At 44.4% G+C, this 22,416-nt stretch overlaps 1 protein-coding gene across 1 annotated transcript in view; it reads right to left on the reverse strand.

Annotated features, from left to right (window-relative positions):
* MYO3B (myosin IIIB) overlaps positions 1-22,416 on the reverse strand; it is a 222,882-nt gene that overhangs the window by 88,024 nt on the left and 112,442 nt on the right. The window contains 3 exon segments of the mRNA XM_033168350.1: positions 21,377-21,438; positions 21,440-21,502; positions 21,599-21,687. Coding sequence (XP_033024241.1) covers positions 21,377-21,438; positions 21,440-21,502; positions 21,599-21,687 — 214 coding nt within the window.

Below are 22,416 nucleotides of genomic sequence, written 5' to 3' on the forward strand. Positions count from 1 at the left end.
CCCTCGGCACTGGATCTCAGTGTCCGGGCTGAATGATGGGTGTTTATTAATGTGAACACAATAATAAAGTTAAGAGGGAAGGTAAGTAGGTGATATCTCTCTCTCTGGTTTTAATGCATAATTGTGGAAGGTTGCTGTTCTTCAAATGATTACCCATCACCAGCATATTTTCTTTCAAATTAATTAACCCAGGGCATTTATATAATAGCCAATACATTTTTAGAATCTGCTTCACCATTTAAAAACCACTTTACAAGGCGAGAGAGAGGAATCTCTGGGAAATGTTCTATGGGGTCTGGTTTATACAGGACATGAGGGATGGCAGGCACAAAGCCTTTACTCATCTAAACTGCGTGCCCAATTGTCATTGACTGATTTACACATTGACATTAGAATACACAAATGGACCAACACACAAGATAAGTGTATTTAAGATTGAAACAAAATAATTTTTTTTAGAGACCGACTAAGTTTGTTATTGGTATGAGCTTTCGTGTGCATGTACACTTCTTCAGATATTTAAGGTTGTCATGCTAAACAGGCAAGGGAGTAGCCCCAGTGAACATAATTGGACTTACTTCTGAGTAAACTTGTATAGGATTTCACTTAATCGGGTGACTGGGCTTGAATTTACCATGGCCCACATCCATCCATCCATCAGGTACAAAATATACCAAACAAAGGTGAGCAAGTGAATTTGCCGAGTCCTTTGAGCTGTCCCACATTGGATTTCAGGAAAAGACAGATTTTTATCCAAAAGAGTATTCTGCATGTTGTAAACTAGCACAGTAGGACAGGGGAGTTTAGAATTGTACTCTGCCCAATGTACTAGTTCTATTACATGCAAATAAATTTCCCAATGGCCGAACATTCAAAAATATGACCTAATTTACCCTCCTATCTGTACTACGATGTGGAAGACTCCAGATTCTACCACCTCATTTCTTTGTACAGTTGTACCTTGGGTCCCGAACGCCTTGATACTCGGACATTTTGGAACCTGAACGTCCGACGGGCCCTCCACAGCTTCTGATTGGCTGCAGGAGTTTCCTGCAGCCAATCGGAAGCCATGCTTTGGTTTCCAAATGTTTTGGAAGTTGAATGGACTTCCAGAACGGATTCTGTTGGACTTCCAAGGTACAACTGCATTATATAAAAAGGTTGTGTGAACACAGTCCATGGGGGCTGTTGCATCTTGGCTTGATAAGCATTGGAGAATCTAAGTTGAACCTAAGGAGGAGAGCAGAAGTCTGGATAATGAACGACTGATCGCTCATCAGCACTTGCACGCACTACTCAGAATCCACTGCGCATGGATTCTCAAGATCTCTGATGCACTTAGGCGCCACCTCTGACTCAAAGGTTATGAGAACATGATAAAACCATCATTGATTTTCTGACATTAAAACTTTGCTTGCTCTTCAGATGTAAGTGGCTTTCCCATTGTAGCACGATCTAATCTGGATGATGTAGATTAACCCATGGGGGGGGGGGGCTGACCTGTGGAGAATTTGCCTTGGGGTGGGATAAGAAGCTTGAACTTCATGACCTCCTGGGGCTACGATTTCAAAGGCCGCCTTGACTAATCGGTTAACAATTATGGGCCTGATCCAGCCCAAGTTAAACACTTTAGAATCCCATTGGTTTCAAAAAGGAAGATTAAGTATGTGCTTAAGTTTTTCTTCTTGAAATCAAGGGGACCGAAAAGTGGCCAGCTTTGGTTGGATCGTGCCCATTTTGTGTGATAGATGTTGCGAGTCAATAGATGTATGTTGATTTATATGGAGAATATTCATTGACAACTTAAATATATATATATATATATATATATATATAGAGAGAGAGAGAGAGAGAGAGAGGGGTGGGGGGGTGGGTGGGGAGACTGGGAGGGAGATTTTTAAAAATAAAACCGTGGAGAGGAAGAAAGGAAGTGATGTAGACCATGCATGTGCAAGCCATTCTATAGATACATTTCAAAGTTTTTAGTGAGTGGAGCACAAGATGTCCAAATGTTTTCTCTGGCTACATATCTTCAGAGGCTAAACTGTGATTAATAGCATTGAAAGAACCCTTTGAAGCAGGATTGGTGACATCAAAGTCCTAATCCATGGGTGGCAGGATTTTTATAATGAGTGGGAAGCATTTTAACACATTTCAAAGGATTTACAGCATGAATAAACAATAGGCCTCTGCAGATGTGCCACACACCTTTCAGAAACATAACACACAAATAAGTTTCCATTTTAATTTAAATGTAAATAAAGTGTTAACACTTCTTTCAGATGTTAAAAGTGCCTTGTTTGCAGCAAACTCCTGTTTCTTTCTCTCCCCCCCCACCTCCTTGCTTTACAGAAAGCATGTTAATTCTGAACAGTCTTCTTTATTCAAAAAATCACAGCCAATGGTATATAACTGGAAAGAGGAACTATTAAATAAACAAAACCAGAGTCCACGTTTAAAATGTAAGTAATCACCCAGGAAGAAAATTCAATTAGCATAGCGGCTGTGTGTTATACTGAAAGGACATTTGATATTCTCACTTGCATTGCTAGTAAGCATTTTCGTAACCCAAAATATAGAGATTTCAAGGACAACAGTGGATCGTCATTCATGTTCGGTTGTTTGTTTGTTTGCTGGCTTGTTTAAAAAAAACAACACAGGCTATTGGGTACACTGGAAAAAATGCTTCCTTTTGTTCCAACATCTGGGAACTAATAATTTCTTAGTAGGTTTAGATAGCCAATACCGATCCCCCAACCCTTGGATGCTCTCCACAGAATTATTGCTTTTTATTGTCAGGACACGTTTAAAAGAAGATACTTTTAAATTATTTTTCCACCCCTTTGGTTTAAAGGTTTGCAGCCAGAACTATTCCTTTTTTTTTGGCTGAAGTGTAAGCAAGAGAAGGGATCTATAAAGGAATCTATATAATCTGTGGAAGTATCATGCCAAAAATGTAGAAGACTGTGCATAACATGAGTTAAAACACACACACACACACACACACACACACACACACAAACTTTTGCTAATGGATAAAATCATTTATAGTGCTTGTGGCTTCAGACCAGCTGCTGCATCTTTTATATACAGTGGTGCCTCGCAAGACGAAATTTATTCGTTCTGCGAGTGCTGTCGTATAGCGAAAATTTTGTCTTGCGAAGCACCAACGGGGGAATAGCGGTTTGACGGGGGGAGGGGGGAATCGCGGAAATTTTTCGTCTTGCGAGGCAAGCCCATAGGAAAATTCGTCTTGTGAGACAGTCTTTCACTAGCGAATGCCTTTCGTCTAGCGAGTTTTTCGTCTAGCGAGGCATTAGTCTAGCGAGGTACCACTGTACTGTAAAACATTTCTTCACTTAGGCCGCAGTGCAATACACACTGTCAGGGAACTGTCCCCGGCGCAGCACAAGGTGGTGGAAGGGCTCTCGGGATGCTACAGACAGTCCCGGCCCCACCTGACCAGCAGCACCTCCTCTGGCAGCGGAGGAAGCAGCGAGGCTTCCAGTGGGGAAGGGCATGGGACTCAGGGAGAGACCCTGCACTCTCCCAGCCCAAAGGGCGAGGAAGGAGGCATGCAATTTCCGTCTCCCCAAAGGCGCTCAGGGGTGAAACGAAAGGATGGAAGGCGGGGTTTTCATATACAGTCATACCTCGGTTATGTACGCTTCGGTCTGCGTACTTTTCGGGTTACGAACTCCACTAACCCAGAAGCGCAACCCGAAGCGTGCGCGATTCGTGCATGCGCAGAAGCGTTTTTGCGGTCTGCACATGTGCAGAAGTGTTTTGTTTTTGTTTTATCCGCCTGCGCACGAATTATTCGGGCTACATCCTTTTCGGGTTACGTACTGTAACCCGGAACGAATTAAGGACGTAACCCGGGGTACCACTGTACTGAAACTCTTTTGTTGGGGTCAGAGCCAGAGGGGCCATTCCCGGATTCTGCCGATGTTTGATACGGACATGAACTTATTAGCTCTGCACTGTACATAGTATGCACAATAAAACTACTAAAGGAAAGGATGGAGTTTTGCCTGCTTACTCATGAGCAACTAACCGAGGACCTTACACACACTTACCAGAAGTTAAGCCCCATTTAACTCAATGGGTCTTTCCCCAAGAAGACACATATACAGTTGCACCATTTGCCAGGTACTCCAGGTACCATAGCATAGCTGGAGTATGTTATGTAAATAATTATGTGGATACTTCAGAGCAATACCCAAGAAAAAAGGCAGCAATAATTGGGTGCCTTCTTCAATCTTGCACAGATTTCACAAATATACCACACCCACCATCAACTGTGCTGTTGTGCAACTCTCCTTTATTTCGGTGGGTTTGTTGTCGAGTGCTTCTACGCCACATTTTGTTCTGGGAGTATTTGCAATGGTACTTTCATATAGCACACAAGAACAATACGATTATTATTATTTTTAAAGACAGAAAGGAAGTTGCTAAAAGCTGGTGCTTTTTTTCTACATTTAGGTTCAGATTCTTCAACCTTTTACTCAAGAAACAAGACACATCATTATGTGTTCTGCTCTTTTCTGAGAGGAGTGGAGTTTGCAAAAGAGCAGATATTCTAATTTTGCTACTTAACTGCAAAGCTTGCTGCTGAAATCCCAGGAGGAGAACAGCTTAACTTTTATAGACACTAGCATAATATATGTTGCATGATAGAGGCTAAAGTGCCTACATATACCGGAAACACTTTAGATTCTAAATGGAATAGCTTTTGCAAAAAGATAATGAATATAAAACACATTAAAACTGTTGCTGCTTAGTCCACACGTGTTGCCAACCCATCCCGAAGGAGACCTGATACAGAACAGCTATGATGAATAGCTGAGATTGTTGATCTAACCACTCTTTCAAAATCTCCTTCATAACTAAGGCCAAATTAATTTGGCAGTAGTTGATACGGAGACCAGAAAAAAACACCCCAGAAACAGCTGTTGATACATTTTAAAGGCATTTGAGAACTCCGCAAAAATATTTCTCTGTCCAAGAGAGCTGTGTTTACTGTGGTCTAAGTAACCAGGGCGGGGAGAATGAATTCCTCTGACTTATCAGTTGTTGTTGTTGTTGTTGTTGTTTAGTATCTTTATAGCCCACATTTCTTCCAAACTGGAATTCAAGGCGGTTTACAACATTTAAAAATGTCATAAAATACAGAGCAATAAAAACAAACCAGTTAAAAACAAATATATAAGTGAAATACAATTGGCCTGACAGCAGCCCTGTGGTGAGAATCACCTGTACCTTAGTTTTGAAAGGCTTGTCTGAATAGGAAGGTCTTAGCCTGCTGGCAGAAGGATAACAAAGAAGGAGCCAGCCTAACCACTCCTGGGAGGGAATTCCATAGTAAGGCAGCAGCCACAGAAAAGTCTCTCATATATCACCACCAATGCACTTCTGATATTGATGGAAAGTGGAACTTAGCACCCAGGCAGGTTCATATAAGGAGATATGATCTCTCAGACTATCATTGTTTTAAAGCCAGGAAACCACTGAGGTTGGATATCAATTCTTATTTCTGAAGTAGCATTTAGGTTCATGCTGGTGAGCAGTTTTTGTGGGAATGTTGAGGGATGTGGGAGAGGATATATTGTTTTAGATATCCTATCCCAACTTGCGTTTACAAGCTCGATAATAGCAGAGCTAACATTCCCTTTTTACCTCACATGCACAGCGGATAGTTTGCATAGACTCGCTAGAGTCATAAAAATGTTGTCCTGGTGTCTTCCCCTTTTGATCCCTCTTTCAATAAGACACTTCACAGTCTTCGGTCAAGTGAAAAACGTTTACTCACAAGTAATCATCTAGTCACATACAGGATCCTAGAGGCAGGCTTAAAAGTTACTAAACAATATACATGTGGTGACTTTCTCCTTATGAGAGAAAGTCCCCCTTTTCTACTCTTGGCCTAGTGCCAACGGTACATTTTTAGTAATGCTGCTTTTAAACTGTCAGAGAGAGAGATCAACACGACAACTGACCAGCGACAAAATGGAGCCCGGCCTAAGCTACAGTTGGCCGCTCCCAACTGTGGAGTTCGCTCCCAACTGTAGAGTTCCATATAAGGAAGTTTTGTCTCAGTCCAGGAAGACAGGAAGTTCCGGCTTGAGGACTGAGACAACCTTCTAGAAAAAGTTGGGTTTGACTGCCCCTGTTCTTTTTACATCCCACAGTTTTTCCCCTAAAGGTAAAGGGACCCCTGACCATTAGGTCCAGTCGTGTCCGACTCTGGGGTTGCGGCGCTCATCTCGCGTTACTGGCCGAGGGAGCCGGCGTACAGCTTCCAGGTCATGTGGCCAGCATGACAAAGCCGCTTCTGGCGAACCAGAGCAGCGCACAGAAACGCCATTTACCTTCCCACTGGAGTGGTACCTATTTATCTACTTGCACTTTGGCATGCTTTTGAACTGCTAGGTTGGCAGGAGCAGGGACCGAGCAATGGGAGCTCACCCCGTCGCGGGGATTCGAACCGCTGACCTTCCAATCGGCAAGCCCTAGGCTCTGTGGTTTAACGGACAGCGCCACCCGCGTCCCAGTTTTCCGCTTATATAATCTAAATTAGCTACTAGACAAACGAAAAGATTCCATTCCAGAAGCATACAGTTTGGAGGGGGAATAGTTACACATACTCTCCAACATTTCTCTGATGAAAACAGGGACATCCCATTCTATAATCAGAATTTTACTACTTGTGTCCCACACATCTTATTGAGTTGCCCCAGCCACTCTGGGCAGCTTTCAACATATATAAAAACATAATAAAACATTGAACATTTAAAAAGCCTCCCCTATACAGGATTTCCTTCAGACAGCTCAGGGATAGGATAACTCCATACCCTCCAACATTTCTCCAATGAAAGTAGGGACATCCTAAGGAAAAGGGACATTCTGGGATACAATCAGAAACCGGGACAGCTTCTCTAAATCAGGGGCATCCCTCGAAAATAGGGACACTTGGAAGGTCTGGTTACCACCCCTTTAATTAGTTGCTCTCCGAAGTTATCAACCATGAAGTTCTCTGCTGAGGCTACTCAGTTTTGAGCATTTGCAAAGAGCAAATTTTGTGTGGGCACGCGTGTGTTATATATTCCTACCATATAATAATATTTATTATTTATTATTTATACCCTGCCCATCAGTCTGGGTTTCCCCAGCCACTCTGGGCGGCTCCCAACAGAATAAAACACCAAACATTAAATACTTCCCTAAACAGGGCTGCCTTCGGATGTATTCTAAAAGTCAGAAAGCTGTTTATTTCCTTGACATCTGATGGAGCCACTACTGAGAAGGCCCTCTGCCTGGTTCCCTGTAACTTCGCTTCTTGCAGTGAGGGAACCACCAGAAGGCCCTCAGAGCTGGACCTCAGTGTCCGGGCAGAAGGATGGGGATGGAGACACTCCTTAAAGCGGTATACAAATTTTACGAAATAAATAATAACAATAAAGGAAACAAAATCCCAAACTCACTAAAAGGAAAGCAGGCATGCACATTCAGAAGACCACTGACCTTTGGAGCTTGCTGTGTGGTGAAGGGGCACTGAAGGTGGACCTTGTCAAAGCAAAGTACAAAATCAGAGCACGGCCAGCACCACCACTACCCTCATAGAAAACACTGAATTGAGAATATAAATAAAATCAAGACAGACATGGCAATCAATATTCTAGGCATCCTTGTTTTATGCTTTACTAGGAAATTTTACATCTATACACATACACATACACATAGACTCACAATCACAAACATGCCGAATGGTTAAGCTGCCAGCATTTTCCCCTGGATTGCTAGGTTTCCCAGAGAAAAATCACATTTTACTACATAGGCAGCAGCTGAAACAATGAAATATTTTGATAGCGCAGACATTTATTGAATTGAAACTGAATTTATTACAAGGCTTGTGTCCTAGAAGGTATACGAAGTGCCTTAAAGTTAGGGGATCAAATGTATAGAGCAGCACAAAAAAAGGAGCAAGTTCCAAGAGGAAGAATTAATACAGTGGGCGCTTGGATTGCGAACCTGATCTATGCGGGAGGCGCGTTCGCAACCTGCAGCGTTCGCAACCCGCGCCGCTGCGCCTGTGCGCACGCATGATGCAATTCGGCACTTCTGCGCGTGCACAAAGCGCGATTTAGCACTTCTGTGCATGTGCGAGCGCCGAAACCCGGAAGTGACCCATTTCGTTACTTCTGGGTTCGGCGTGGTGCGCAACCCAAAATTGCGCAACCTGAAGCGGCCATAACCCAAGTTATGACTGTAATTCCGTTGTCATATATATGCCGTACTTTTCCATGTATAAGACAAGGTTTTTTCTTCTGAAATTATGACAAAGGGGGGGGGGGTTGTCTTATATACGGATAGTGCATTGGGGGGACATGGGATTGGTTGCTGCCATGACCCGGAGATTGTCAGCGGCTATTTGGCGTGTTATTGGTGGTTGCGGCAAGGGCTGGTGTTGATTTGCTGTTGCTGTGGCAATTGGATGGGTGATTGGCGGCTTCTGCTAAGAAAAGCTCAACAACTGTGGGGCACCCCCCCCCCCAAAGAAAGCTCAACAACTCTGGACAATCCTCTCCCCGCAAATGCTCAACAACTCCTGGCAATCTCCTCCCATTTTCCTAATTTGGAGTCCCCCAAAATAGGAGGCATCTTATACACAGGGGAGTGTTATACACAGAAAAATATGGTATATCTCTGGATGTCAGAGCAGCAAATTTAGATGCATGCATTAGATGCTACGTCTAGCAGCCCAGCTCACATTTGTGAATTGTGCAAACCGCACAGGTTTTCTTCTTGTCTTGCTTTCAAAGCTAGCCAATGGATACAAGCAGCACCTTTTTGAAAGTTCCTAAATTTAAATGAACGGTAACCAGTTGTTTCTCTGTCAGTACAAAAATGAATACTAAAGGAAAGCAACGTCTTTCTACTGAGCACATTTGCTATAGTCTTAAAGCTGACAGCAATTTTGAATGCATTTAGGGTAAAATGGACTGTTGAGATACTTATTTTGCATCCTTGTTGGAGATGGGGGAAACCTCACATTCACTTATTCATCCCTACAATGACTATCTTTCTTTTTATTCCACTAAGAGGAAAACCACAGTCAAGTAGAGCCTTGTTTGCCTGCACTGGGTGAGGAAGTCCCTTAGAATCATAGAACTGCAGAGCTGGAAGGGACCCTGAGGATCATCTAGTCCAACCCCCTGCAATGCAGGAATATGCAGCTGCCCCATACAGGGATCAAACCTGCAGCCTTGGCATTATCAGCACCATGCTCTAACCAACTGAGCTATCCCATGGGCAGCCTCCCTTCTGAGAGGGAGTGTAAGGGCACTCCAAAATTTTGCTGTAAGTAGCTTTGAGCTCATGTTTTTAATGGAAAGGCAGCATATAAATATAAGTATTGTTGCAAACATTTCTGAGATCATGGTATTTCCAATGAGTGGCTCTTGTGAAGGTTTGTTAATTGTCTTACTTTAAATATTGTGAGGATCCTATGCCCCTTTAAAATGTGGTTTTTGGGGGGGGTGGGTGGGAGGTTATTGGGTTGTTGTTTTTATTTTGATTATGTATTTTGTGGTTTTATATTTTGATTTTATTCTGTGAACCACCGTGAGACTTCCGGGTATAGGGAGGCATATAAATTCAATAAATAACAATAATAATAATAATGCCGCTCCACTTCCCTGTGGGGCGGTGTTGCGGGCAGGCCACGCTCTCTCTCCGTGCACAGCAGGGACGTGGCAATGCCCCCGCGTCATAGGGGAGTCCTGGCCGCGTCATGCCCCTGACTGACCAATCCGGTTGGCCAGGGGCGTGGCTTACTGTAATTTAAGCAGCTGCTTAAATTAAACTAAACTAAACTAAACTAAACTAAACCCTGGGGGAGCTCTCAGTTGATGTACATCAACAGGGCTCCTCCTACTGGTGGTTGACCCTTACTAGACTACCTGCATGGCGGGCAGGAGTCAGATATACCGTAGTCAGTTCAATTCCAATGCCTAAGCCAATACCACTCACATTCTGTAACCAATAAAGTTGTGGCCTTAATTTGCCCATTAAACTAAACTACTGGTGTCCATGTGTTTCATTATTCAACAAACGGGGGAGGGCTCGGGGCCTTGACACGCAAACACATGCTCATGTCATCTTTTGGAAAGAACTGACTAGCATATTTAAAAACAATACTAATTGCAGTCCAAGGCTACCTTTCCTGTGCCAACAATACAGACAGACTAGATAACAAATCAATGGGAGGGCCACATTCTCCATGTTTCATCCTGGCACCCCTAGATACTCTCCCCTAGCCTCTTAGCGCGTGGAGGGGATTTTCCCAATTTCTCTCTGCAGGAATTATTGCTTGAGAGATTTTTAACTGTGAACATCAGCTATTTCCCAGTTCAGCTCAGTTTCTGCCAGTTGTGAGGTAAAGGATAATTGCTGCAATCCTATACACACTTCTCCTGGGAGGCAGGGGTCAGCAAACTTTTTCAGCCATGGACCAGTCCACTGTCCCTCAGACCATGTGGTGGGCCGAACTATAATTTTTTTTTGGGGGGGGGGAATGAACGAATTCCTATGCCCCATAAATAACCCAGAGATGCATTTTAAATAAAAGCACCCATTCTACTCTTGTAAAAACACCAGGCAGTCCCCACAAATAACCCAGAGATGCATTTTAAATAAAAGGACACATTCTACTCATGTAAAAACACGCTGATTCCTGGACCGTCCGCAGGCCGAATTGAGAAGGCAATTGGGCCGCATCCGGCCCATGGGCCTTAGGTTGCCTACCCCTGGAGGAAACCCACCAAAAGCCAGAGGGATTTTCTTCTGAGCAAACATGTGATGCACAGCACTAAATAAAGGCACTACATGATGGAAAGCAACTGGTCGTCCAACTCAACCCTGAGTTTGAAGGGAGGCCCATTGAAAGCTCACTAAGTGTAATAAAAACTGCATATAATCCCAGACCCAGTTAATCTATATTTAATCAAGTCCACTAATGTCCCACATCTGCACACCAGTGTAGTTCACAAATGTTCCTTTGCCCATCTGTGGTTTAAGGCCTGCTCTTTGTGCACAAAGCACTGGCAACACGGCAAAATACAATTAATTTTTACAAGCTTTTTTTTTATCATATGGGCCAGACATGTAGAAGCAAGAAAAAGCCCTTAAAGTTCTAAGGCAGGCACTATAGACTTTCAATTAACTTTACTCAATTCTTGGAAAATATACATTTTGATTTATCTATAAATGGAGACGTTATCATTGTAATAGCTTTGTTACTGGTCCATTATATTGGGGGGGGGACGGGGGGGGAAGTCTGCAGTTATCTTTCAGCCAAGAAAGCGTGCAATTCCAAACCTCCGTTCCATTTTATTATGAGCAGAATTAATAAACTGTAAATAGCTTTGGAGGAGTCGTGTGTCCCCCCCCGCTTTGATTATTCATGGAAATAAAAAAAAGAGAGAAGCATAAACTTAAGTGGAAGCATATTACGTTTAAATGAATGTATATGATGCGTATCAGGCCACGGAATAAATTCTGTACATACATCAATCACATTGAGATTGGAATTCGAGTGGCACAGTAAAAAAAAAAAAACGAACAATCTGTGATCTCTCTGAAAGTGCCATTTGCTAAAGAAGATGCTGTAAAATCAGCCTTCCCCAACTCAGTGCCCTCCAGATGTTTTAGACAACAAGTTCCATCAGCCGCAGTCAGCATAGCCAGGGATAATGGGAGTGATACCAGGCTGGGAAACGCTGCACTAAACCTTAACAGAAAAATAATAATAATTATGAATAGGCCACAGTCCTTCAGGATTTCCTTCTCCTGCTTATCAATACCTCTTCCATTTGCAGCAACGCAGCACTTCTGAGATCCTGCTTGCAGAGTAGGCAGTGAAAGGGGTGGGCGGGCACAGCGGTGGAGCAAGCTGATCGGGCGCCTGGGGTGGCGCGCATGCCTGCACCCAGGAGCGGGGCCAGCCGCCTGTGGGGCGTGGAGAGCCGGGGCAGGATGCTCTGAGGAGTCTGCCTGCCTCCTCCCACTCAGCTGCCCTACAGCGTGGAGCCTGCAGGTGCCCAAGCCACCGTGTCACTCCCAGGCGTGCTGCAGGCCCTGCAGTGAGTGCCGCTTGGCAGTCACCACCCTCAGTGGTGACACCCGGGGCAGACCGCCCTCACTGCACCCCCTTCCTCCGCCCCTGGGTGGGCAGGACTGGAGAGGTTGCTACGGCTTAAGTCTCCTGCAGGGTTAAGAGGTGGTCTCTTGGTGGCAACCAGTGGTGCAGCTAGGACTGGAACTCAGACATGAAGCCCAGGAACCTGCAAGCCCAGGGGAAGCCCAAAAGGGGACCCACAGAATGACAGGTGATGGGGGCAGTTGCAAACAGATGCTGTTATGATTTAATTATAGGTAGGTAGCTGTGTTGGTCTGCCGTAGTCAAAACAAACAAACAAAAATCCTTCCAGTAGCACCTTAGAGACCAACAAAGTTTGTTCTTGGTATGAGCTTTCATGTGCATGCACACTTTTTTTAATGCATGAGGGGAAGGTCTAGTTAGCCCTGCATTCTGTTTCCATCAACTGTCAACATGATGCCCCTGGGAAGCTTACAGGCAGAGCATGAAGAAGTGAGCATGCACACAAAAGCTCATACCAATAACAAACTTAGTTGGTCTCTAAGGTGCTACTGGAAGGATTTTTTTTAAAATTTTTAATTTTGTTATGATTTAAGTCAGTTTAAATGGCAAGGCTGCACATTCTCAGAGTATTTCTTTTCCTACATCTGGGTTGGCAAGCTGCATTTTGCTTTGCTTTTTTTGCTTTAATATATCAAAAATGTAGACACAGTTGTAAATCCCCCTCCATTAAGTCATGGGTCTAAAATTACCTAGTTGCACCACTGATTGCAACCTGACAAATTTGACACTGTTGCCTTTACAGTCTGCTAGGGTGGCCCAATGCAAAGATGGACAGGACTCCTGCCCCCTTAATATTTGTGCAGAAGAGGGAATTTTGGCAGCTGCAGCTTGCATGACCTGCTGAAATTCCCTCTATTACATAACTGTTAAATGTGCAGGAGCTCTGTCCTCTTTTTTCATCAGGCCGTCCTATGCTCTGCCTGTAAGCTTCCCAGGGGCATCATGCCGACCATTGGTGGAAACAGAATGCAGGGCTAACTAGACCTTTTCCCTCATGTATTAAAAAAAGGTAACGGTAAAGGACCCCTGGATGGTTAAGTCCAGTCAAAGGTGACTATGGGGTTGCGGCACTCATCTCGCTTTCAGGCCAAGGGAGCCGGGTGTTTGTACACAGACAGGTTTCCAGGTCATGTGGCCAGCATGACTAAACCACTTCTGGCACAATGGGACACTGTGACGGAAACCAGAGCACACGGAAACACCGTTTACCTTCCCGCCACAGAGGTACCTATTTATCTACTTGCGCTGGCATGCTTTCGAACTGCTAGATTAGCCAGGAGCTGGGACAGAGCAATGGGAGCTCACTCTGTCGTGGGGATTCGAACCGCTGACCTCCTGATTGGCACGCCCAAGAGGCTCAGTTCTAATTTGTGCTGCACAGTGCTATGTTTTCAGCTGTGAAACATCTTATCCCTTTCCCCCGGGAACCAAGTTCAGACCTAGAGTGATTACTGTTGCTTTCTTTCTTTCCTGCTCATCTGTTACATTTATCTGGTTATGATAAATGCAAGCACCTGAGGTGCTTGTGGTGTATCAAGCTAAAAATATCCCTGCTTCAGTCTGGGGTCAGATCCACACAATACCACTAAAGGACTTTCAAGGCATAGTGAAAGCACATTTCTTTCCCCAAAGAATGTCAGGAACTGTAGTATCCCCCTGATAAGAGCCATACTTATCCAGGCCCTCAGCAAACTACAGTTCCCAAGATTCTCTGGGAGAAGCTTTGAATAAATGTGCATCCTAGCACAGAAAGGATCTCCAAATCTAAATGCAATTCTCCAGTGTGGAAATCCCAGGAGAGGTAGCTCTGCTGCATTTCACTCTGTTTTACTCACCTGCATATCCTTAGAGTTTAGGAGCAGTAAATGATGCAACCAACCCCAAAGCGGGGCGATTGCTTCTTGGTCATGAGGAACCAGGTGTTGCAATATTTTTTTTTGCAACATTTGAAACACCACCTTCTCCCTTGCATTTCAAAACACTGACAGAAATAAATGAACAAAGGGCTCCTAGAACTAATATGTTTAATGTTATTGTAGAGATTGTCACATTAGAATCTTACATTAACAGAGAAAGTTTGCCCTTTTAATTTTGTTTACTGCTGCTTCAGTTCTGCTAATGTCAGACTGCAGTCCTGTAAACAATAATCTTGGAGGAAGTCTCACTGAATCGAGCGGGTAAACGTACACTGTAAATAATATCCTCACAAACAAACAAAATGTTTTCTGTGATGATGTCAACATGGTAGGGAGTACTTTTAAAAAAAAACCCTATCCAGAACAATATTTAGAAAATATATTTTGTAGAGGCCATCCTTTTCAAAGTAATTCTTTGCTCTGTGATAGCACCACCTAGTGGTACATTCTCACATGGAATGGAGTTACTGGGTCCCTATCAGCTTAGAAAATGCAAACTGCTGCCGCCCCCCCCCCCATCCCTGCATTTAACCAGTGGTATAATGAGGTACAGTGGTACCCTGGGTTATGAACTTAATTTGTTCTGGAGGTCCGTTCTTAACCTGAAACTGTTCTTAACCTGAGGTACCACTTTAGCTAATGGGGCCTCCCGCTGCCACCGCATGATTTCTGTTCTCATCCTGAAGTAAAGTTCTTAACCCGAGGTACTATTTCTGGGTTAGCGGAGTCTGTAACCTGAAGCGTCTGTAACCTGAGGTACCACTGTATAATGAGGGTATAATGAGGGACACGGGTGGCGCTGTGGGGTTAAACCACAGAGCCTAGGGCTTGTCGATCAGAAAGTCGGCGGTTTGAATCCCCAAGATGGGTGAGCTCCTGTTGTTCTGTCCCAGCTCCTGCCTAGCAGTTCAAAAGCATGTCAAAGTGCAAGCAGATAAATAGGTACCGCTCTGGCGGGAAGGTAAACGGTGTTTCCATGCGCTGCTCTGGTTCGCCAGAAGTGGCATAGTCATGCTGGCCACATGACACAGAAGCTGACTGCGGACAAACGCCGGCTCCCTCGGCCTATAGAACGAGATGAGCGCCGCAACCCCAGAGCTGTCCACGACTGGACCTAACAGTCAGGGGTCCCTTTACCATTACCTATAATGAGGACCCTTTTCTATTTTCCTGTCTATGCATCACAGCAACAAAAATCGGTGCAATAAACTGAATCACATCATCAGTTTTTATTACCTATTTATGTATGAAATCTCCATCCCACAGGGCTGGCCCAAATATTAGGTAGAGTGAGGTGACTATCTCAGGCAGCTGATTTGGTGTGTCATGAAAGGGACAGCAACTTATTGTTGTATATTTACTGGCAGGAAAGTGGGGAGAGAGGAGCTGGGGAGAGCAGGTGAGCTCCTGACTGCAGCAGTTCAGAGAGGTATGATGTGGGACGTGGGGCAGGCTTGGTATGGGGCACATGGTATGGGGAGTTAGTGACTGTGCTCCTCCAACATGGGGAATTTCGGTTGTCCTATTAGCCAGCCCTTGGGACTGTGGCTGCTGTTGCTGAATGCTGGGTCTCATCCAGTGGACTGGGTTAAGGCCAAGAGACTTAAGATCAATTCAGATGAGACTATAAGGGACTGTTAGTAGTTGGTTCACTAGACTGGATGGCTGGGAGGCTGCCTGCTCTTGATGGGGTCACGTTCCCTCTGAAGGAGCGGGTTTCCATTCTGGGGCTACATCTGGATGAATTGCTTTCGCTTGAGGTTCAGATGGCCTTGGTGGCTTCTGTCAGCTGGTGGCCCAGTTGTGTCCTTATACAGACAAGGATAGCCTAACCTTTGTTGTCTATGCTTTGGTATCCTCTAGGTTAGATTCCTGCAATGCATTAAACACAGGGCTGCCTCTGAAGATGGTTCAGAAACATCCGCTGCTGCAGAATTCAGTAGCCAGGTTGCTCACTGGGGAAAGACGGTTTGAGCATATAACACCAATCCTGGCCCAACTATGCTGGCTGCCAATTGGAGTGCTGGTTTTGATCTATAAAGCCTTAAACAGCTCAAGGCTGCAATACCTCAAGGACTGCCTCTTCCCATATGAACCGACCCCGAGCCTGCAATGATCACTTGATGCCCTTCTTTGTGTGCCTCCTCCATGAGAGGTCTGGAGGGTAGCAACATGAGAATGAGTCTTTTAGGTGGTGGCTCCCTGATTGTGGAATGCTCTCTTCAGGGAGGCTCACCTGGTGCCATTGCATCTTTATGTGCCAGGCAAAAACATTCCTCTTCTCTTAGGGCTTTGGCTAATTAAACAATCTATGGCCTTTTAATCTGTGTGGTGTTTCCTTTCCTTTCCTTTCTTTTTTTTTACTGTTTTTGTTTCTTATTATGGTATGTATTTTTGTGATTTTTATATTGGAAGCCACTCTGTGATCTTCAGATGAAGAGCAGTATAGAAATTTAATTAACAATAATGACATAACATTTTCTTAGTGAACAACCTAAATGGCTTGGTCCTCCTGTGGCCAAGGTGGTGCTAAACATATTGCTCTGCCTTCCTTTGGACACATCAGTGAAACCAAGAGGTAGGTCTTGTTGCCTAGGCAGCCCAGGACCTTCATACACACTGCCCAGGTTTGTGCCCTGGGGAGGCCACTTTGATGTGACTAACACAGCGGTTTGGCTTCACCCCCTGGAGGTGCACTCCATTGTCTCTCGAGACAGACCGATGCCAGCAACAACAACATGCACCATGTGAGCTTGAAGCAACCAGAACTTCCATCTAGACTGCAAATGGCAGGGGAAACTGAATATTCCCCACTGCCCTTGGTCAAGATTGGCACAACCTTCACCATATCTGTTTTATTTTTGTTGTTGTTGTTGTTGTTGTTCAGTCATGTCCGACTCTTCGTGACCCCATGGACCAGAGCATGCCAGGCACGCCTGTCCTTCACTGCCTCCCGCAGTTTGGCCAAACTCATGCTAGTCACTTCAAGAACACTGTCCAACCATCTCATCCTCTGTCGTCCCCTTCTTGTGCCCTCCATCTTTCCCAACATCAGGGTCTTTTCCAGGGAGTCTTCTCTTCTCATGAGGTGGCCAAAGTACTGGAGCCTCAACTTCAGGATCTGTCCTTCTAGTGAGCACTCAGGGCCGATTTCCTTGAGAATGGATAGGTTTGATCTTCTTGCAGTCCATGGGACTCTCAAGAGTCTCCTCCAGCACCATAGGAGACTGGAGGAGTTTTATTTTACTTCATAAAATTTATATACTGCTTGATTGTAAAAAACAAAACCTCAAAGCAGTTTACCAAACCATGCAAATTGTAGTCTTCACAAAACTTCACAGACCTTTTAGTGCATGCTGATCATTTCAGTTGGGCATACATCTAAGCCTCTGGCAAAGCTTAACACAGTAAAGGTAACCCATGTCTTTCACACATACTCCTTTGCAGGGGCAGGCATTATTACGTGGGAAGCTGTCGGCCCCTCAATTTGGGGTGAAGGGGACAAATCCATCTACAAAATTTCTCCAGCAGGTTATTTCTCAGTCCCTTGCTGCATTCTCCATTATGCACCTGAGTTAATTATTTCAGACAAGTGTTCGCAAACTCATTGGCTATGCAATTCATTGAAGAAAGCATGCTAATCAGCTTTTTTAAAAAATGAAATAGGTTTGCAGCCCTATCAAAGTATTCGTGGTAGTCTGACAAGAGGGTCAGGCTCCAGCAACACAAATTAGAAAACCAACAGTCTGACATTAAGAAGAAAGTAGATTTATTGCAGAAGGCATGGTAACAAGCACAATGCATTTCAAGCTATATCTGATCTCTTCATCTGGGGGAAAATCTCAATCCAAAGAAAGAAGCAAGACTCAACTGGCTCAGTTACATTTCACATACATCAGAGCTCTTGGGGGGGAAAAACATCCTCTCTTGCTTCAATTACATTACATGTACTTCAGAGCTCTGAAACATCTCAGTCGTCTCAGTTATATTATTCAGAGTTCTGAAGTGTGTGTAATGTTACAGGAATTGTTGAGACTTGTTTGCTCTTTTGGATTCATTCCCCCGCCCTAGAAACTTTCTACAATAAATCTGCTTTGCACACAGAAATTGATGGTCGATTTTCTGCTTTGCACCACAAATACTACAAGCCCTTTGGGTTAACTACACACTTAAGAAAAATCTGGCAATACTTTGAAGATTTCTGTAAGCCCTGCATTGCTACAGCAGCGGCAGCCCTCAAATTCTATGGAAGAAACAGCATAACAAAAAGGCACCTGTCCTATCCAAACTGATATCCCCCAGCCTTCCTTGGCATCAACTGTTCTCAATGGGATTTCAGAAATGTGAAGGCTCCAGCCATGACAATGAAGATTGCCCTGAGAAATCGAGGGATGCATTCAGATGATACTTTCCTCTACCTTCTCCCAACATGGAATTAATAAGGTGAAAATGTGTCTTCCTGCCTCACCTGTGAACCTATCTTAAATTTGGCACCTCCAGATGCCAAATGTCAGACAGGCCTAATGTCAGATAAGCAATTAGAGCTCACCTGTACAGGCATTTGTGTATGCCCTAGGGCAGGCATAGGCAACCTTCGGCCCTCCAGATGTTTTGGACTACAATTCCCACCATCCCTGACCACTGGTCTTGTTAGCTAGGGATCATGGGAGTTGTAGGCCAAAACATCTGGAGAGCCGAAGGTTGCCTATGCCTGCCCTAGGGTGACCAGGTGCAGAAAGAGGGCTGGGCTCTCACTCCTTTAAGTATAAGAGGGGGGACACCTGGCTTGCAAGTAGTACATGTGAAAAGGATCTAGGGGTCTTAGTAGACACAAGGTGAACATGAGTCAACAGTGTGATCAGCGGGGGGGGGGGGGGGAGGCTAATGCTATTCTAGGCTGCAACAACAGAAGTATCAAGTGGATCATGGGAAAGTAATAGTCCAACTCTATTTTGCCTTGGTCAGACCACATCTGGAGTACTGTGTCCAGTTTAAGAAGGATATTGACAAGCTGGAATGTGTGCAGAAGAGGGTTACCAAAGGGTCTGGAAACCAAGCCTTGTGAGGAACAGTTGAGGCAGTATGGTATATTTAGCCTGGAAAAGAGGAGACTGAGAGGAGCTATGATGCCATCTTCAAATTAACTCAAGGGTTGTCACACGGAAGACGGAGCAGGCTTGTTTCTCCTGCTCTGGAGGTTAGGGACGCAAACCAACGGATTCAGTTAGAAGAAAGGAGATTCCGACCTAAACATCAGGAAGAACTTCTGACAGTAAGAGCTGTTTGACAGTGCGATGGACTCCTTTGGGAGGTGGTGGACTCTCCTTCTTGGAGTTTTTAAAGCAGCAGTCAAATGACCATCTGCCATAGATGCTTTAGTTGAGATTCCTGAATTGCAGGGGGTTGGACTAGATGACCATTGGGGTGCCTTCCAGCTCTACAATCCTATGCTTCTATATTGCTTCTATATTGCCATGAAAGCTACACCTGTTGAAATTCTGTTTCTACACAACTGTTAGAGGCACAAGGAAGAAGAAGAGTTTGGATTTGATGTCCCGCTTTATCACTACCCGAAGGAGTCTCAAAGCCACTAACATTCTCCTTTCCCTTCCTCCCCCAGAACAAACACTCTGTGAGGTGAGTGGGGCTGAGAGACTTCAAAGAAGTGTGACTAGCCCAAGGTCACCCAGCAGCTGCATGTGGAGGAGCGGGGAAGCGAACCCGGTTCCCCAGATTACAAGTCTACTGCTCTTAACCACTACACCACACTGGCTCTCTCTTCTTTTGCATCGAGCCACCCTGGCACATTGTGCACTGTCCCTGCAGAGATCATTGACGTCTAGCATGTTTGAAGAGGAACAGGCATAATCTCACGCCCCAAAAATGTGCAGGAGGAGAACATGGAGGAAAATATACTCTAAAACAGGCCTGGGGAAACGCTAGTATGCTATTTTCTTCAGCTTGTTTCAAAATATCTTGTGACATCTTCTGAGCAGTGATCCTGAGATTGCCTATTAAACAACAAACACGTGAGATACCTTTCTCTCATAATCACAGTTTCCTAGTAGGACTTGCCTCCATTACACTTCTCTAATCACAAGTGATTTACTTGGTCTTTTCAACTCATTAAAACAATGTCATGTTAGATCTACGAGCCATCATGTATTTTTACAAGTTCCATATATCATTTCTATTATGCCACAGATAGGCTTTTACTGTGAAATGAACTATTTTTCTTTGATGCAGTGGTTACTGACAGATTCTGTTTGCTTCCAACGGTGAGCATATGTACAGGTTATCTTTATGCGGTGTGTGTTACAGAATCGTGCTGTCTAATCCACAGAGAGAATTTTCTTTTTGGGTCACTCACAAGGAAGGGCTTCCTGTTCACTTTCATGTCCGAAAGAGTTCCATGGATCCGTCAGGAACACACATGCTGAGATTTTTCCTAACACAGAAGTGAGCTGGCAAATTATTATTAAGCCCTACTTTGGTAAGTACACTACCACACCTGTGGTTTAAAAGTTGTCATAAAACAGACAGGCTTGATAAGCTGTGGAGAGGGCACAAATCAAGATTAAATTAGTGCTCCTCCTCACAAACAATACAGATGAAAGAAGAAGAAGAAGAAGAAGAGTTTGGATTTGATATCCCGCTTTTCACTACCCGAAGGAGTCTCAAAGCGGCTAACATTCTCCTTTCCCTTCCTCCCCCACAACAAACACTCTGTGAGGTGAGTGAGGCTGAGAGACTTCAGAGAAGTGTGACTAGCCCAAGGTCACCCAGCAGCTGCATGTGGAGGAGCGGAGACACGAACCCGGTTCCCCAGATAACGAGTCTACCGCTCTTAACCACTACACCAAATAAACAGCGAGTGCTTTATATGGAAAAATGGAGGGACAATGTTCTAAACCCAGTGAAAGAAGCTTATTCAGTCACATTAGATATATGTGTTGATAATGCTTGGTATTGATAATGCTTCATAGATAAGTAGTAGATGAAGAAGCACGAACTCTGGGCGAAATGGAGAAACAAGCTAAAAGGAAGGCATGCTTAGCAAACCCTCACCGTGATCAACTCTTGCCCAGAAACATATGTCACCACTATGGAAGGACATGTGGATCCAGAATTGGCCTCCACAGTCACTTACAGACACACCGCTAAAACCGTGTTAATGGAAGCCAATCTTACTTGGCTATGAGTGATCACCAAAGAAGAAGATAAGGAGTACCTGTTTTGGTTTAAAGGACTTGAAAAGAGCTGCTGGAGAAGTCTGTTCTCTGAAGTCCTCAGTACCACCCACTATGTCAGCAGGAAGAGTGTCTCTGTTCTTCTCAAGGAAGCCATAAGCATCGTACTGCACCTACACCATATGGGAGGTTAAAAGCAAAACTGGCCATTAGAAAATTCTGCTATGTATTTAAAAGCTATAGTATTAAAAGCTATATATGGCGTCTACCTTTCCAGCATAGTGTTGAATGCCAAAACACAGCTCCACTCGCTTGGGTCTCCAGAAGTACTTGCATCGTAAATTATCTTCAAATTTATCTAATTGTTTAAAGAAGAGGAAACATAATTACTAGTCCATTCTCTGAACCACAGACGGGCCTTGGCAATTATGTGTGGATGCTTCCTGCCCACATATCCAAACTATGGTGTTTTTCTTCGCAGTAATGGCAGCAGCCCACACTTCTTCTTTGACATCTCTCACGACTCTTTGTTCTTTCTTTCTGTTTGCTTTGAAAAGGAATTATCCTAGCGAACTAACAGGTAAGTAACTTTCCCTTCGCATTTCTGTCACCCTCCTACCACTTCCCAGCTATTTATGGAAAGCTGCAGGAGGATTGCCAGCAGAGATTGCCAATATCCATCTTATTTTACCTTACTTTTTTCTTTACAAAGCAAAGCTACAACATTTAGGACATATCTCTAGAACTACTCACAGCCCTACTACAAGCCACAAGTATAAGATTCTGGAAATTCAGGGAGTCAGTAGTGAATGATGCCTGAAGGGAGAAGGTGTGTTGTCTTTGTGTTGTGTTGTGTTGTTGTGTGTTTTTTTGCCAAAGTCCCTTGCCAAGCTTGAGCAAGGCCTGTAAAACAAGGTTTTCAACACTTGTGGTGGTAGTGGGAATGCTGATACATCATGGGGCCTGTGGTAAAGGTAAAGGGACCCCTGACCGTTAGGTCCAGTCGTGGACGACTCTGGTGTGCACACTCATCTCGCTCTATAGGCTGAGGGAGCCGGCGTAGCGGCGGCATACAGCTTCCAGGTCA

Source organism: Lacerta agilis, chromosome 1 (genome assembly GCF_009819535.1).
Source record: "Lacerta agilis isolate rLacAgi1 chromosome 1, rLacAgi1.pri, whole genome shotgun sequence".
In the NCBI taxonomy this organism is placed as follows: Eukaryota; Metazoa; Chordata; class Lepidosauria; order Squamata; family Lacertidae; genus Lacerta; species Lacerta agilis.